The sequence below is a fragment of the Bidens hawaiensis genome, unplaced genomic scaffold (assembly GCF_021521415.1).
Source record: "Bidens hawaiensis isolate Kalapana, Puna unplaced genomic scaffold, B.hawaiensis_p1.1 tig00073787_1, whole genome shotgun sequence".
Taxonomy (NCBI): Eukaryota; Viridiplantae; Streptophyta; class Magnoliopsida; order Asterales; family Asteraceae; genus Bidens; species Bidens hawaiensis.
The window spans coordinates 25,446-42,340 of NW_027506693.1; the positions used below are offsets into that span (position 1 = coordinate 25,446).

General features: G+C 42.8%; 1 protein-coding gene across 3 annotated transcripts; it reads right to left on the reverse strand.

Moving 5' to 3' along the window:
• Window positions 1–7,690: 7,690 nt before the first annotated feature.
• LOC143618408 (protein GRAVITROPIC IN THE LIGHT 1-like) lies at window positions 7,691–15,451 on the reverse strand. 3 transcript variants are annotated; one of them, XM_077090635.1, is made up of 3 exons: window positions 14,913–15,451; window positions 14,382–14,479; window positions 7,691–9,432 (listed from the first exon to the last, which is right to left on the reverse strand). In XM_077090635.1, the coding sequence occupies exon 3, from the start codon at window positions 9,379–9,381 to the stop codon at window positions 8,032–8,034; it is 1,350 nt and encodes a 449-aa protein (XP_076946750.1). In that variant the 5' UTR covers window positions 9,382–9,432; window positions 14,382–14,479; window positions 14,913–15,451; the 3' UTR covers window positions 7,691–8,031. The 3 variants fall into 3 exon arrangements, with proteins under 3 accessions (XP_076946750.1, XP_076946749.1, XP_076946751.1); XM_077090634.1 differs by lacking the exon at window positions 14,382–14,479 and adding an exon at window positions 10,862–10,959 and having other exon boundaries at window positions 14,913–15,450; XM_077090636.1 differs by lacking the exons at window positions 14,382–14,479; window positions 14,913–15,451 and adding an exon at window positions 10,862–10,993 and having other exon boundaries at window positions 7,691–9,381.
• Window positions 15,452–16,895: the final 1,444 nt, after the last annotated feature.

A 16,895-nucleotide genomic window follows, 5' to 3' on the forward strand; every position in this document is an offset into this window, starting at 1 on the left:
AATGCTGAAACCTCTGCTGGAATTCCTCTAATTCTGTCATCTTCTGATGAGGAATCCGTAGACGGTCCTTTCTTCACGTGGAAGAAGAAGGCTGCTGGCGGAAAGGGCAAAGCGAAGGTTGCCTCCACCGCCGATCAGGGGAACCGGTCAAACTCGGAGACCGAGAGCGAGGAGGCGGCGGGGAACCCAGGTGGTGTTGAGACCACTGCTCCGGAGGCTGAGACGACTGTCACCTCCGAGCAGCCCAGGACGACGACGGTGACCGGTATGAAGAGGCCGGCTCCATCGGGTTCGTCCCCGCCTGTTCGCACATTTAGGCTCAAGAAAACCCATAAGTATAATCTTCCTTTACTTTTACTGCATAGCTTTCCACCATTATACTTATATCTTCTTTGTGCAGGCGTGGATGCTACCGCATTCCAGGGTGGAGCGGGAGGTAGCAGTTCTGGACCCATGAAGGTAGGTTTGGTCAACCTACCTGAGGCGATGACCCAGGTGACTGCGCCTGCTTCAGTTGTTGGTTCAGTTGCTCACCCGGTTGAGCCAACTGTTCCAACTGTGACGACGTCCCCGCCGGCTGTCAGTGCCATATTCACTGATTCTTTCACTGAGCCGGCGGTGAGTGTTTCTGTGGATTCTTCCACAGCCGCGGCCGCGGTTGTGAGTTCACCTCCGGTGAGTTCACCTCCGCTGGTTTCTACCACGGGGGCCTCCGTTATGCCTCCTCCGGCGCCGGCGACTACGGCCGGTCCTTCAGGTATGTCCGGTGTTGGGGCGTCAAGCCAATCTCTGCCTCCTTCCCATCTGCCTGACCTCTTGGATGGATATCCGTTAGGTTCGGGTGATGGGTTTGGCAGCTACAGGCCTGTTGTCGACCCTACAGGTGCGTGGGGTTATTTTGGCCTTTTTATTATTTTATTTTATATATGTTTTTTATATATCATCTTTTCCTAACTGCTTTTTGCTTTTGCAGTGTCGGATTCCAATGAAGTGTATGTTCCACGATGGAACATCCGCCGAGGAACAACCCTTCGGACGCCTGTAGAATGCGTCGAATGGGCGCGCCACGCCGCCCCCGCTGGTGCGCTGGGGGAAGCCATGTCCAGCTACCAGGAGGGTAGGCTGTCGAATGAATTGCGGATTCTCCTTGCCCGGATGCAGCCGCGCGTCGAGTTACTTTGTCGTGAAAACGACAAGTTAAAGACGGCGCGTAGCCTGGAAGTGGCTCAGGCGAGGGCCATCCGGGAGGAGAACAAGAGGCTTGCCGCAGTGGCTGCGGAAAAGGAGAAGGCCTTCCAGACCCTTGAAGTTGAAGTTCAGGCCCGTCTCGAGGCCCGTTCCAAGTCTGCCCAAGCTGTTAACGAACAGCTTCGGCTGGCTAAGGAAACTGCACGTAACGCAACTGAGAGGGCCACCAAGGCTGAAGCTGTTGCTGAGCCTCTACGCATTGAGAATGAGGAGCTTAAAGCCAAGCTAGAGAGGCTCCAGCAGGCTCATGATGCCTTGGCTATGGAAGACGCCAAGAAGCTCCAAGAGATCTTGGACCAGAGGGGCGTGCTTGACCACACTGAGCGGAAGCTAAAGGGCGTTGAAGAGGCTGCTGCTAAGGAAGTGTTGCTTGCCAACCTTAACAAAAGTGAAGCCGAACGCGCCCGTAACCAAGCTCAAGCTGCCCTCCAGGAGGCTCTGGTTGCCAAGGAATGGCTTCTTCGAGAAGCGTTGTCTCAGGTATGCGTAATTTCATAATATCTTTACTCTTTTCTTTGTACATAGAAAAGGTTTTGATACTTATATTTTTTCTTGTAGGTTGTGCATCGGGTCTTCATGGACACATCATACGACGATGCCATGAGCGCAGCCCTCAACGCTTCTCATGAGGTTGGGGAAAAGGCTGGCTTCCTGCTTGGTCTAGGGTCGTTGAGAAGGGCATCCCGCCTTCCAACTTCCCTTTATATGATGTGGATACTGAAGCTGCTTATGACTAAGCAGTGAACCAGTATGCTGCATTCCCGCATCCAGTGGTGGAGAAGGTGAACGAAGTTGCTGCTGCTGATGATGGGCTAACCATTCTAAAGACCTTCCTTGAACCGCCACAGCCAACTGATGGTGCGGGTACAAGTGGGTTTGGAGGTAGTGGTCCTGAAGCTTGAACCTTAAGATCCCTTCCCACTGTTAGGATAGGTTTACATTGTATAGATTTATATTCATGTAGGCGGGTAGTTACCCGGCCATTCTTGTAATACTTTGAATTATTATGAAATATAAATCTTTGTGCGGGTAGGACCGCTACTTTCACTGGATGACTTGCTTTATAAACGTTATATGACTTGCTCATGCATACTTTAGCTTAAATTAGCAACCTTCCAAGTGTTCTGAATAAGTTGACCGTTGAACGTGGTAGATAATAGGTTGAAGTTTTGCTTCCTCCTTTGTGATTGTGCGGGTAAGACCGTCACTTGCACTTAGGATGGCTAAACTTTACCTATATCTGACCTGCGTGGAGGTTTTCCTCATCGTTTCCTTAGAAATTTTCTAAGTGTATAGAATAAGTTAACATTTGAACGTGCGGTTGTCAATAGGTTAGTTCGGTTTCCTCTATCATGATTTGTGCGGTTAGGACCGGCACTTTCATTTAGTGGGATCGCCAAACTTTACCTATGGCTGACCTGCGTGAAGGTTTTCCTCATCTTTTCGTTAGAAATTTTCTAAGTATTTTGAATAAGTTAACCGTTCGACGCGCGGTTGTCAATAGGTTAGTTCGGTTTCCTCTATCATGATTTATGCAGGTAGGACCGGCACTTTCATTTAGTGGGATGACCAAACTTTACCTATGACTGACCTGCGTGAAGGTTTGCCGTTTTTTGTGTTTATGCGGGTTTTGCCGCCTTCCACACGCAACGATTTCTTTACACTTATTTATGCGGTGAAAACCGGCATATCAGTGTTTTGAATAAATTAACCGTTCGACGCGTGGTTGTCAATAGGTTAGTTCGGTTTCCTCTATCATGATTTGTGCGGGTAAGACCGGCACTTTCATTTAGTGGGATGACCAAACTTTACCTATGACTGACCGCGTGAAGGTTTGCCGTTTTTTGTGTTTATGCGGGTTTTGCCGCCTTCCACACGCAACGACTTACTTCCCCACTTATGTATGCGGTGAAGACCGGCGCATCAGTGTGGAAAGTTCATAAGTATAAATGTAAGACCATCAGCGTCAATGTGATAAGGAGAATCATTTCCATTAGAAGTGGCTCTGGGCCTTTTCTTTTACAAGTTTGGAATTGATCTACATGCAGACTGTGTAATTGAGCTCCCTTCCATGTTCTTGGGAGTGTCATCGAGCCTTTCGAGCCGATATGCACTTGGTTCGGAATCTCGTTGTTTACGCAGTATGTAGTCTCCAACATTGAAGCTGCAGTTTTATTCGTGTATTCCCCAACTGGGGTTCTACACGCGTGAGCCTGCTCAGCGTTCGTTACGTCACGAGGTGCGCGAGTGTCCCATCTCTGACAAATGCTTCGACGATGTCCTTCAAGTATGTGCATTCTTCAGTGTTGTGGCCTTTTGTCCTGTGAAAGTCACAGTATGTGCTCCGATCAGCATTGTGACGATGTCGGATTATTGGAGCCTTTGGCCATGGGAGCTTCTCAGTGGCGAATATCTCGGTGACGCTTTTGGTGAGTGGCGTCCATCTGGAGTTCTGGTTCGACTGTACGTTATCCCTTCCGCCTAACCGATGTTGCAAGCCGGATGAGGTGTCAAAGTTTACCCTTGACTGCCAAATGCCTAGCTTCCGCTTTTTGTTTAGTCGGGCGGTAAGGACGTTGTCTTCTCTTGTTTTCTGGGTGTAGAGGTTTGTGCTCTGGAGGAGATCTCTACCCAGTTGCTTCTCCGTTTCCGCAAAGCGTTTAGCTGTTGTCATGATGGAATCCCATGTGGACGGCATGCCATCTTTACCCGTTAAGGTGCGGATGAGCTCTGGGTCTTTCGCGCCCTGGATGAAAGCAGCGCGAACAAGATCTTCGCTAATAGTGCCCAGACTTAGCTTCTTTGAATTGAAGCGCGTGATGAAGTCTAGTAAAGACTCATCTTCCTCTCGGATGCAGTTGAGGATTGTCCATTGCTCTTCGGTATACTTTCTTTGTTGGCTGAAGTGTTGGCTGAACTTTTGCTGGAAGTCTGCCCAATCGTAGATGTGGTGGACCGGTAGACGATCGAACCACGCTCTAGCTGCCCCAACAAGCGTCATTTGGAACATGTAACACCACGTAGGTTCTGTTCAACTACTGACGGTTGCCCCCGCTATGAATCTGTTCAAATGATCGTCTGGATCAGATATACCATCGTAAGTGCCGATGTTGGACATCTGTTTGGCACTTTTCGGGGTGATTGCTTCCGCAATGTCCCTTGCAAATTTGGACGATCCCGCATTTGCAGCAGTTGGTCTAAATGTTTTGGAGAAGTCACGTGGGTTTCCACCCGCGTGTTTTGGTTTGAAGGTTTCTCCAAAATGCCTTCTCGGTTGGGAGTCCGTTTCCTTACGCTTCCCTTTCGCCCTATGGCGAGGGTTTGCGTCGGTGTCGGATTCCTCCGAATCATCGTCCAAGTACTCTCCGAATTCATCAGCCTGTTGGAGTGAACGTAAGCGTTCATCCAACTCAGCTTGGAATTCTTTTTGACGTGCTTCCGCCCACGCTTTAACTTCATCGAGTGTTTGGCGGGGGAGCCTCGTTCGTTGTCTCTCTAACTGGGTATCGGTGAATCCCAGTGAAAGATTATTTACTGCACTCGCCCCAGCTCGTGTAACTGGGGTAGTGTTCGTAAAATTTACTGCACTTGCCCCGACTTGGGTAACCGGGGTAGTGTTCGTAAAAACTGTGTAGTCGCCGGTATTCCCCCCAGTAGCTGGGGTTGTGGTTACCGGGGTTCCTGGTCACTCGCTGGTTTTGGGACCGGAGTAACTTTAACCATCTTTCCAGAAGTTTTGAGAAAACTGAAAAAGAATTAAGTTCTAGCTTTTATGCACGGATGGCGCCAATGAAGAAACACTAATCGACCCCGGGCAGATTACGGACAATCTGGGGGTTAAATAGATGTTTCCCACGAGGGGTTAGATCCGGCGAAGATGGTTCTTCTGATAACCTGCAAAACAGACACCGTGAGCTCGTCACTGAGAAGGGGGGGGGGTACCTCCTTGTGACCACCCTCCGGCGTGAGAATCAGACTAGATTGCTCTTGAATATAAGTGTATATTAAGAGAATGACTAGAGTAGATATCAGGTAATATATCAAGATGTGAGATATGAGATAAGATAATACCATTCCAAGGTGTTGGAATATTTATAGCCGAAGGTAGGTTTCCAAGCAGGTACAGCCGGCTGAATAGTGTTCATGTTCTGCCAACTGTGGGCTACGCACATGCCATGCTGGTGGTTGGTGGATAGGCAGCGGCTGATAGTGACCAGGCCGGCTGTGTACTATTCCTATTCCACCAACTGCAGGCCATGCCATGCACGTCCTCCGACAGGTTGGTGAGTAGGCAGCGGCTAATAGTGACATACAGTACAAGAGCGTGCTGCTCGTCATACTGTTGTCAGTGAGCTGTCGTATCCTTGGTCAGATCTTTTGTCCATACCTCGTCAGGTACAGTACAAAAGATCCTCCAGTATCGTACGGACTGGCTCATTTGGGCGGGAGTTCTCCCGGCTTTGTGCGGGAGTGTTCCCGGCTTGCTCACTCATTCTTCAGGTGACATTACTGAATTATTTAAGAGTTAAGTGCCTTGTGCGTGTAGCTTTGCTGCGCAGGTAGCCTTCCCTGATGGCTTGTATCCGCAGCTGCGGGAATAGGCAGAGTACTTCACCATTGGGAGGCTTTTCCTGCGGGAACAGCTTGCGTACTGCGCGTAAGGACGTCACGTCTCTGAGCATGGTGGGTCATGCGGGCCCAGTTGGTTTCTACGCAGACGTCCCTCTTCAAGGGGTTGCGAGTTTAGCCTTTGCGCAGACGTCCCTGTTGAAGGTGTTTTGCGGGTTCAACTGCGCAGACGTCCCTCTTTGAGGTGAGTCTTGCGGGTCCAACTGGGCTCTGCTGGGACCTACCTTTTCACATCTTCTTTCACTTTTATTTAGAGAAAAACATGAAAGCTGAATATGATTCCAAACTTTAGACTGTTTCACTAACTCTATACAGTCTTACATCTTCCACCATTGGGTTCAATTTTCGACATATTAGACCGCTTCGATGAGTTCGTTTGTGTTGTTGGAGATATTTAGGAAGTAGTGGCCATGGGGCCCAAGAATTCTTTTACGAGGTAGGTTATCTATCGTTAAGTATAGATATATCGGTGTGGGTAGGGTCACACGATAAAAAAGTAATACCGATTAAATTTTAAACACATAATGAAAGTACATCAATCATCATTACAATCTTTACATTTGCTCTCTACGGACATTTAATATATTTGGAAGGTTTGGAAACTAGAAATTGAAGTTAGTAACAAACAAATTTCAATAGTCTAATAATCAATATACCAACAAGTTTTAATTTACAAATAATCAAGCATCATATAACTAAGTATTTAAGCACCTAATCAACTAATAATCAATAATCTAATGAAAAATCAACTAATCTAATCCATTAATGATCAATCTACCAAAATTCAACTAATAAAGTCAACTATAGAAAAAAGTTCAGTGGAACGTGGCGGCACTTGGTGTCGGCAGTAGAGGGTTTTCGCTTTAGAAGACTAGGTTGTTCGGTTCTTGATAAGGGGGAGAGAGGTGGTCGTTCATGGTATCCCCTTCCCCACCAATCCTATAATGTCACATCATTTACTTCATACACCATTCTAAACTACCTAAACAATTGAAAACACTCAACTCAACTACCCCCTCTCTCTCCTCTCCACTCACACTCATGGCCTCTCTCTCTCTCTCTCTTATTGAGATATCGGGTACTAGTCCACCAAATGTGGTACCCGAAATGCAGGTTAAACCCACGATGACGATGCTCAACTAAGGGGTATGGTACCCAGTTCAGTTCGCCATGGGTGCCACTCTCCCCCTAATCCTTGGTTTTCGAATTGTCACTCTTTTGTATTCATATATATAATTTTCTTGTCAGGTTAAAAAATAGTTTGGATTAGAGAGAGCCAATTCTCAAAAGAAAAAAACAACCGCAAGAGCCAATAAATAAAGAGAAAAAAAGAGGAAGAAGAGTAAAAGTGGGCCATTTTAAAAAAATCTATGTACATACAAAATACTACTTGTCACTTGTCACATTGTTTTAACGTACATTGTAAATTAAATAATGCTACACTTCCATCTATTTCGTGCATATAAATAGAATTACTCCAAATATTTATAAATCTCAAAAAATTAAATGTACGAGTGCAAACAAGCCAAGCTAGCTCGTAAGATATTTGAGATCGGGCCGTAATTAAAAAACTGAAGTCGTACTTAACAAGAAAGAGCTAGTCTTTTATTATTTTATATAATAACTATAGAATTAACACTATAACAAAGATAACTAAAAACCGTACATTTCATTATACACATATAATAATTATAGAATATACATATTTAATTATTTACGTATGGTTAGGAAATAAATAATTTAATACTAACAAATAACAAACAAAACAAGAAAATTTATTAACGAGCCAGACAAAACATGAAACAAGCAAAGTCAAACTCCAGCTCTCCAAAATTAAACGATTAAAGAAACATTATAAAACATTAATTTCTAAAACAACCACAAAAAAGGCTACATAAACTGTTTATATCTTCTAAATGTATATATGGCAAAACTAGTATACAAGATTACATATACTCAATATAGTTCAAGGAAGATATATTTTCTTACTTACTGTTTACTTTTATATGTTCAACAAACTTTACTACTAACTAATAATACCTACCCCAAAGAACAAAACTGAAGAACCCCTTTAGATTTAATGCACATGTTTTTCCTTCCATGTTTCAAAGGGACCGCTGCATGTGAAAAAGTCCCCGGTGATCCCCATTCACTTTAATGTCGGTGGGGCCCACAAGCGTCCGCAGGATAAACCTGGCACTGAATGACAGTTTTACCCACCTTAAACCCTGGAAACACCACAAAGGCCACCTCCGGCGACACCTCGTTTACACTATCCATGAACACTTCAGAGAACCGACTCCCTTTCGCGATCTGGAACACGGTTGCTTCATCGGGACCGAATGAGAAAGCCAAACAGTGTAACAGCCAAACCCATTTTGCAACTTCCAGAAACGAGTCGAAGAAAGCGGTTTCCGGGAGTTTCCGAGCGTTGACCAGGTTTCTTTGACTTATATTTCCAAAGAGTGAAGCTTCCAATTTGGGATGAACAAGTTTCAAATACTTGCACCTGCAGAATTCAGCAAACATTGAAGTTGGCTTCCATGTGATGTATTCTCTTGCTTTTAAAGACTTTAATTCCATAAATTTATCAAAGAAGTATTCTCGGGCCTTCGGTTTTATCTTTGACTGTGAATCGGGTATATCGAATTCTGGGAAGTTAAACCCATCAAACATTTGGTTACAAATAAACGACTCGAACGCATAGCATATATGAGACGTGTCACTGTAAACAACATCCGGTTGAATCGAATCAGCAGCCGAAACTAAATCCCAATTGGCGGATTCCATTTCACGTGTCAAGAATTTCACCAAACTTCTAACGGATTTAGTCGTTTGCTTAAGAACAAAGAGGAAATTGGTCGGTGATAAAGATGAGAAATTCCATTTCTCGTGAGACGATGATGATAAAGAACCACTTGAATTTAATCTCTTCTCGATAATCTTGTTTTCTCTTCTGATTTCTTCCAATTTCTCCTTAAAAAAGATGATCTCAGATTGTTTAAGCTTACTTGGGCTTTCTAACTTCTTTCTTGTTACTTCATATGTTCTTATGAGATTCTTTTGTTCTTCGACTTCAGCTGACCGTTGGGTGGTTTCCGGTGAGATATTAATATCATCAAGATGTTTTTTCAAGAAAGATTGTTTTAATTCAGACAAAGTTTTTAATTCTGAGACTATGGTTTGATCTGCTGACTGGACTCCATCAGCATCATAAGGGATCTGAAAATATTGCAGCTCGGCGTATGTAGCTTTAACAGACGAGATGGTAGCAAATAATTTGGCAATGAAAGCATCCATAACTGCTCGGTTTTTGAGCTTCTCATCTTCTTCGTTGTAGAACACACGTTGATGCGTTTCATCGATCTTTGTATCTTGTTTGACTTTTTCCCGAGTCTTTGATCTCTGAAATTTATCGATTCCTGTTGCAGCTCGAATATGCATAACCTTGGCAAACGTACGAACCAATCTATTCTTATTTGAAGAGTTCCTAGCTGAATCCATCTTAAAGAAAGAATTTAAAACACCTTATGTTTTAAGCGCTATTGTTTCGGGCTGCAAAATTAAGAAAGAAGGTATAAGGGAAAGTGTATTTCATTAAAGAAAGCAAAAATGAAATGAATTTGATTGCCTAAGCTGTCATGACATTATTTTACAAGTTCATAATTCAATTTAATATGCAAAAAATCAAGAAAATGCAATAGTAAATTAACAGCTTGCGAATAGAATGTCTCAATCATGACTCTGATATTTTATTAAATACACGCCACGGAAAAGTCTACCTACCAATTTTGAGAAATTCCATATTTAAAACTTCACCAACCACCTAAACCCTTAATCCACGTAGGCGCGTCACGCGTATAAAACATACTTCGTCAAATCAAAGGTTAAATAAACATGGAACAAACAATATAAGAATACAAGGGACCATGGTAATCATTACCGTTTAATTCACTTTAACTTTGCGAAATATGAGATCAAATTTAAGACCAACGGTCACTATGAAGACCATAATAAGTTTCGCATAAAAGCAGAATAAGTAAACCTTTACACATGAGTCATTGATTCTCTTTGTCTTCAACTAAAGTGAAATGGCAATCAAGGAGTACTAGTTTTGTAGGTCTACATGGCAAAAAAGGTACCCAATTTGACCCGCAACTAAAGAATAAATCTAAGAAATATCCAAAAGTGAGGTATCTAGATCGACTCCACCACCCATTATTCAAAATGACAAATTTCTTAGTGTAAAGTTGAAAGCAAATATTCTTTGTTTCCTACCATTAACTTAAAAGAAGAAGCAATCAATAAAAACTGCACAAATAATCGTGCGATTCAATCCCACAACGAGCCTTTTAAAGATAAATCAAATCAATCTTTTTCTGCCGTTGCAATATAAAGACTTTTTTGAACCCTACCTTTAATCTAAATTCTCAAGATCCCAGATCTGAACAATTATGCTAGATTTCATACATAACATCAAGTTGCAAACTTTAGCTTTCTTTATTGCATAAAATCGAGTCATAAACAACCTTTTGCTTTTGCTATAATGATTAACCCTCGAGTCCCAACACTAATATGATATTTAATTATTTCCTACCGCACAGGCTGCAATTTACCAATCCAGTTGGTTATCAGGGTACTGGCGGGTCCCATGAATTTTACGAAAACATATAGGTTGGGAGACTAATTGTATTTATAGAGAACCATCTGCATGTATTTGTAATGTAATTAAGTAGACCATTATACCTTCTCAAACTATTCAAAGGACAAATACCAAACGATTTGCGGTTAGGCATCTATTTCGCTTTCTACAACTGGAAGCACACATCATAGAGCACCATCAAACACAAAAGAACAGAAAAGTAGACATTAACTTTATCACATGCAGATCAAGTGGCCTTTATCACAAACAATTTCACACCAGAAGTCAAAATCATCCACAATTTTACTGAAATATCAAAAAAGATACACAATCAGACATTACCTTCCCCGGTTCACAACTTCCGCAACTAAATCCCCTCCGTAGATCTCAAGAAACCATCGATTCAACAACACGGTACGTCACGTTTACGCACACCCGCCCTAAGAAAGAAACAAAACAACGTCAGATATTTTAGCGTAATTGAAGAAACACTAAGTGACCTCGGCAGACTACGGATAATCTGAGGGTTAAATAGATGTTTCCCACGAGGGTTATGTCCGGCAAGATGGTTATTCTTCTGATGACCTGCAAAACAGACACCGTGAGCTCATCACTGAGAAGGGGGGGTACCTCCTTGTGACCACCCTCCGGCGTGAGAATCAGACTAGATTGCTCTTGAATATAAGTGTATATTAAGAGAAATGACTAGAGCAGATATCAGATAATATATGGAGATATAAGATCATAAGATGTAATACCGTTCCAAGGTGTTGGAGTATTTATAGCCGAAGGTAGGTTTCCAAGCAGGTACAGCCGGCTGAATAGTATTCATGTTCTACCAACTGTGGGCTACGCACGTGCCATGCTGGTTGGTGGGTAGGCAGCGGCTGATAGTGACCAGGCCAGCTGTGTACTATTCATTTTCCACCAACTGCAGGCTATGCACGTGCTACGACAGGTTGGTGAGTAGGCAGCGGCTGATAGTGACATTAAGCAGTAGAGCGTGCTGCTCGTCGTACTGTTGTCAGTGAGCTGTCGCAGCTTTGGTCAGATCTTTTGTCCATACCTTGGCAGGTACAGTACAAAAGATCCTCCAGTAGCGTACGGACTGGCTCATTTGGGCGGGAGTTTTCCCGGCTTTGGGCGGGAGTATTCCCGGCTTGCTCATTCCTTCTTCAGGTGACATTGCTGAATTATTTAAGAGTTAGTGCCTTGTGCGTGTAGCCTTGTTGCGCGGGTAGCCTTCCCTGATGGCTAGTATCCGTTGCTGCGGGAACAGGCGGAGTACGTCGACCATTGGGAGGCTTTTCCTGCGGGAACAGCTTGCGTACTGCGCGTAAGGACGTCACGTCTCTGAGCATGGTGGGTCCTGCGGATCCAGTTGGTCTTTGCGCAGATGTCTCTTCAAGGTGAGTCTTGCGAGTTTAGTCTTTGCGCAGACGTCCCTCTTGAAGGTGAGTCTTGCGGGTTCAACTGCGCAGACGTCTCTCTTTGAGGTGAGTTTTGCGGGTCCAACTGGGCTCTGCTGGGACCTACCTCTTCAAGTCCCCCCAGCCCAATGTTCTTCTCATGAATTATTAATAAGTGAGGTGAACTTTTGGACTTTAGCAAGGGGTTTTGAAAAGGGTTTAGTTTTAAGGTTCTCCGCGGGGATTCTTCCCGCGGGTTTCCTAATGTCACGTGCAGAATTTCCCACTGTTCTGCTTGATCTTTGGGTATGATGCGGGTAGGTGTGTAACCTCGCAAGTCGGGAGCGTTGAGTTTCACTTGTGTAGATTCTCCACGGGGTTTTGGTAGTTTTAAACATAGTGATCAATTATGTTAAACAACCAATTCCATCTTGGAGCTTCCAACAATCTAGTTCTCAACGTTCCCACTATGCGGGGGTGTTATATCCCTTTCCGCAAGCATGGCCAGAAGATCCTTCTTGGTTTCAATTCCCTGCGGAGTGCTAAGTATGTGAAGGGTTTCGCCTTGACACTGTACCCGCACTCGCCTTATAGTTACTTTACTTCCAAGGCATTCCTGGCTTCAATTCCCTACGTGTGCTAAGTATGTGAAGGGTTTTGCCTTGACACTGTACCCGCACCTGTCTTATTGTTACTTGGTTGCCGAGGTATTCTTGGCTTCAATTCCCTGCAGGTGCTAAGTATGTGAAGGGTTTTGCCTTGACACTGTACCCGCACCTGTCTTATAGTTACTTGGTTGCCAAGGTAAGGGGTAAAGTCCCGCTTACTTTTGAATCTTTTTGAATCTTTTTGAAATTCGAAGAGTCGGTGAAAGGATAAGAACAGTCCAACTGTTGAAGGGACGTCAGCGTGGTCTGACGGTTTCTTCTGACAGTTTCAGGACGTGCATGAAGTTATGGCGACGTGACAGTATATGGTCATTCCAGACGCTTTTTCAGGCGCGTGGGCGCGAGTTTTCGAGCGCGTGGCCGCGAAGTTTACGGCGCACGTCCTGTCGACAGCTGTTGTCAGCTTGCTTTTTCTACGTGTCATAGTTTCATTGCACCTGCGCTTTTCTGTTTCTCCCGCATTAAATTCATCGCATTCATTGTGATGAGTATATAAAGGGAGGAGAGGATGCATCTCAATTCACAGTTTCACTTCTTCTTCTAAGCGGTTTCCTGCGAATACTCTAACTTTTGTCGAGCATTCTCCTGAAATCGTTCTTCTTTCCATTTTCCAAAACATGTCTTCCATTCGTGATCCTGAGGCTATTGCCGAGGAGTCCAAAGTATACACCGAGAATCCGATGTCCGCGTCTGATAAGGATGATAAGAGTACTGCTGGCGAGTGCCAGTGTGCTCTTTCCGTCGACCTGTACCAGTACATCGTCAAGAAGTTCATGCTCGAGCCTTTCGAGCCTGAGTTTCCTGAGTCTCACCAGACGGTGTATGATGCCCCCAAGGGCAAGATAGGGGTGTATGCTGCATTCTTCGTCTATGGGAATCTGAGGTTCCCATTGACGAAGTTTGTGTACCGTGTTTTGGAGAGACACGGTGTACACCTAACGGAGGTGCACCCGATGGCGATCGCAAAGGTTCGCCATTTTGAATGGGTGTGCCATATTCTGGGCGTTGAGCCCCGCGTCGACCGCCTGATGACCTTCTACTCCTGGAGGTGCATCCAGGGCTGGTATACCTTGGTCAATCGGATCAAGGGTTTGAAGATCTGCGCAACCGAGCGCAGTCTTCGTTCTTGGAAGCGGGAGTTTTTCTATGTCTCCGCTCGCGTCGTTCCCATTGCGATGACATTCAAGAACGGGAGGGCGCTCCCTAGCCTTCACGCCTCCAATTACCAAGAGGCGGAATGGTTCGCCAAGATCTCTCAGATCCAGACTCCGGTTTACCGCTTTGCGGAGTCTGGGATGGTGATGCTTGGGATGAGCCGGACCTAACCCTCGTGGGAAACATCTATTTAACCCCCAGATTATCCGTAATCTGCCCGGGGTCGATTAGTGTTTCTTCAAGCATGGCCCAGAAGATCCTTCTTGGTTTCAATTCCCTGCGGAGTGCTAAGTATGTGAAGAGGTAGGTCCCAGCAAAGCCTAGTTGAACCCGCAAGACTCACCTTGAACAGGGACGTCTGCGCGGTTGTACCCGCAAGACTCACCTTAAACAGGGACGTCTGCGCGGTTGGACCCGGAAGACTCACCTCGAAGAGAGACGTCTGCGCAGTTGAACTCGCAAGACTCACCTCGAAGAGAGACGTCTGCGCAGCTATGCGGGGATGTTATTTCCGTTTCCGCAAGCATGGCCCGCAAGACTCACCTCGAAGGAACATCTATTTCACACCAGAAGTCAAAATCATCCACAATTTTACTGAAATATCAAAAAAGATACACAATCAGACATTACCTTCCCCGGTTCACAACTTCCGCAACTAAATCCCCTCCGTACATCTCAAGAAACCATCGATTCAACAACACGGTACGTCACGTTTACGCACACCCGCCCTAAGAAAGAAACAAAACAACGTCAGATATTTTAGCGTAATTGAATTAACTTGTTTGACCGATGCGTATCATAATATAATATTATTAGTATTCATCAAACAAGTCAAGACCCGCGTTAATACCACCAAATTATTTCAATCTGAAAGTGTTAACACTACCCGAATCCCGAACAAAGTTAAGCGAAACCCGAAAGCTGAAAAGCAACTTAATTCCAAATTAAAAGCCCTAAATCACGCGTGTTCTAGTTACACCAAATCGGAACATAAATAAACTAATAATCGTGCTGTAAAGAACTGTTTCTAGGCAAATTCCAACACATTAAACAAATAATAAACTATTACTAATATAATATAATAATAAAAAGAGATTCGTGCATACACAAAGATTCCAAACAAATCAACACGAACCCATTAAACCCACATCAATCACCTACCGAATCAGCCACACGAAGGTTCGAGTGATGGTCTTACGATCAAGAACAGAAGATCCTCCAATGGCGGTTTATTATTAATGGCGGAAATTTACAGGTGTTAATGGAGGCAGCAGAAGAGGAGGGTTATATTGGGAATTTAAACTACTAAAAGCTAGGTTTAATGTATGTGAATGTGGAGTTACTGATTTACCCTTGATGTATGCTGCTATCTTGTCTGATTAGACAACTCGTTATTCACTTGTTTTGGGGCCATGGGTTTGTCTTGGTGCGGCTGTTTGGGCCCAAATTAGATAATAATTCGGTGGAAAAATAAAGATAAAGATTAAAGAGAAAGGAATTGGTGGGATTAATTAGTTTAGGGGTGTACTTTAACGTTAGGATTTTGTTCAAATCATACTTGTTTGAATTATTATAGTCGTTAAGATTTTGATGACTTTGTTTTGAATTGTACTTTATAGTTTGATTTTGATTGTAAGATATTCGTTATGCATAAACCTCACACTAAGTATAAAGTTTTATATAAGATCTAAATTTTAGTTGTAAGATCTAAATTATTATGGAATTGATTAACAACATTGCCAAAGCTCACGGATGCATATCTTTATTTGGTGGAGTCGATGAACAGGCTCGTGAAGGAAATGATCTTTACATAGAAATGAAAGAATTTGGAGTAATTAATGAACAAAATATTACAGAATCAAAAGTAGCTCTAGTTTATGGTCAAGTGAATGAACCACTGGGAGCTCGTATGAGAGTTGGTTTGGCCGCACTAACTATGGCGGAAATTTTCCGAGATGTTAATGAACAAGGCGTTCTTTTATTTGTTGACAATATCTTCAGTTTTATCTAAGAAGGATCTGAAGTATCAAAGCAAGTGTTGGATTCAAAGTCGGTGTTAAAGGTTATAAATTGACTTATAATACTCCTGAATATTAAACCAAGAAATACGATATCTTGACAGCTTTTCGACTAACTCCTCAACCTTGGTCGAAGCTAGACTTCCTGATTCCTTTCTACTACTAATGCAATATCTACTTATTGGGTTTTGACTGGAGATGATTTAACTACTGGTTGTGGAAAGTTCTTTCTATTTCTATACTGTAATCTACATATATAGACAATTTAGCTCTTAATACAAGATCATTCAAGTCAGGTTTTTTTGTTATCGGGATATATGAATTCTTATAGATCCATCCCCCGGAGGAACCGTACATGATAATTTTTCATCGTCGCTCGAGCAAGAATAAACTGTGTGAAAGTAGGATACTCTAAACTCGGGGGGTCAAAAACTTTTTTAAAACGTTTTTGATGGAAAAAAATGTGAATGAAAGATCCTACTGAATTAAATTGAGTCCAGGAATCTAAAAAATAATAAGAATTCAAGACTTGAATTCATGTCATGTCACTAAATTCCTCTTGATTTATTAGAACTAAAAGAATTCAATTTAAGCATCTCATTACCATAATTAAAAGATGGTATGATAATTGGTTGAAGCATTTAAGTTTAAAATGTAAACATATTACTCACATGGATTATTAATTAGATATAGTACAAATAACTTTCAATTTAAAATATATATAAAAATCAGAGTTGTTATGCAAATAGTGAAGTAATTATTGTTATGCTATAGTTTGAAGTAGAATAATAATAATAATAATATAACTTTATTTTATTTTTTGTAATGTAATGAACATATAAATGTTATTTTTACATGTTTCATGCTATACCTTGTTTGAATTTTATCATCACACTTACATTATTTAATGTAATGTAATGTCATATCTAAACTTGGTGTATAATAAAAAATGTTATTAAAACTTGAAGGATTACTGGATTTTAATAATCTTAATTTTAACCTATTAGCCGGCAATAATTCCAATATCATAAATATTTTCTGATAGACCTAACTTTCAACTTATTTTCCTCCAACAATCTGGAAAGCTAATTCCGTTAGTTTTTTTTTTGACTAGACTACCAATGCG

What these genes read in the sequence shown, in the direction of transcription:
- LOC143618408 (XM_077090635.1), bottom strand. Translation starts at nt 9,381, where the DNA reads ATGGATTCAGCTAGGAACTCTTCAAATAAGAATAGATTGGTTCGTACG.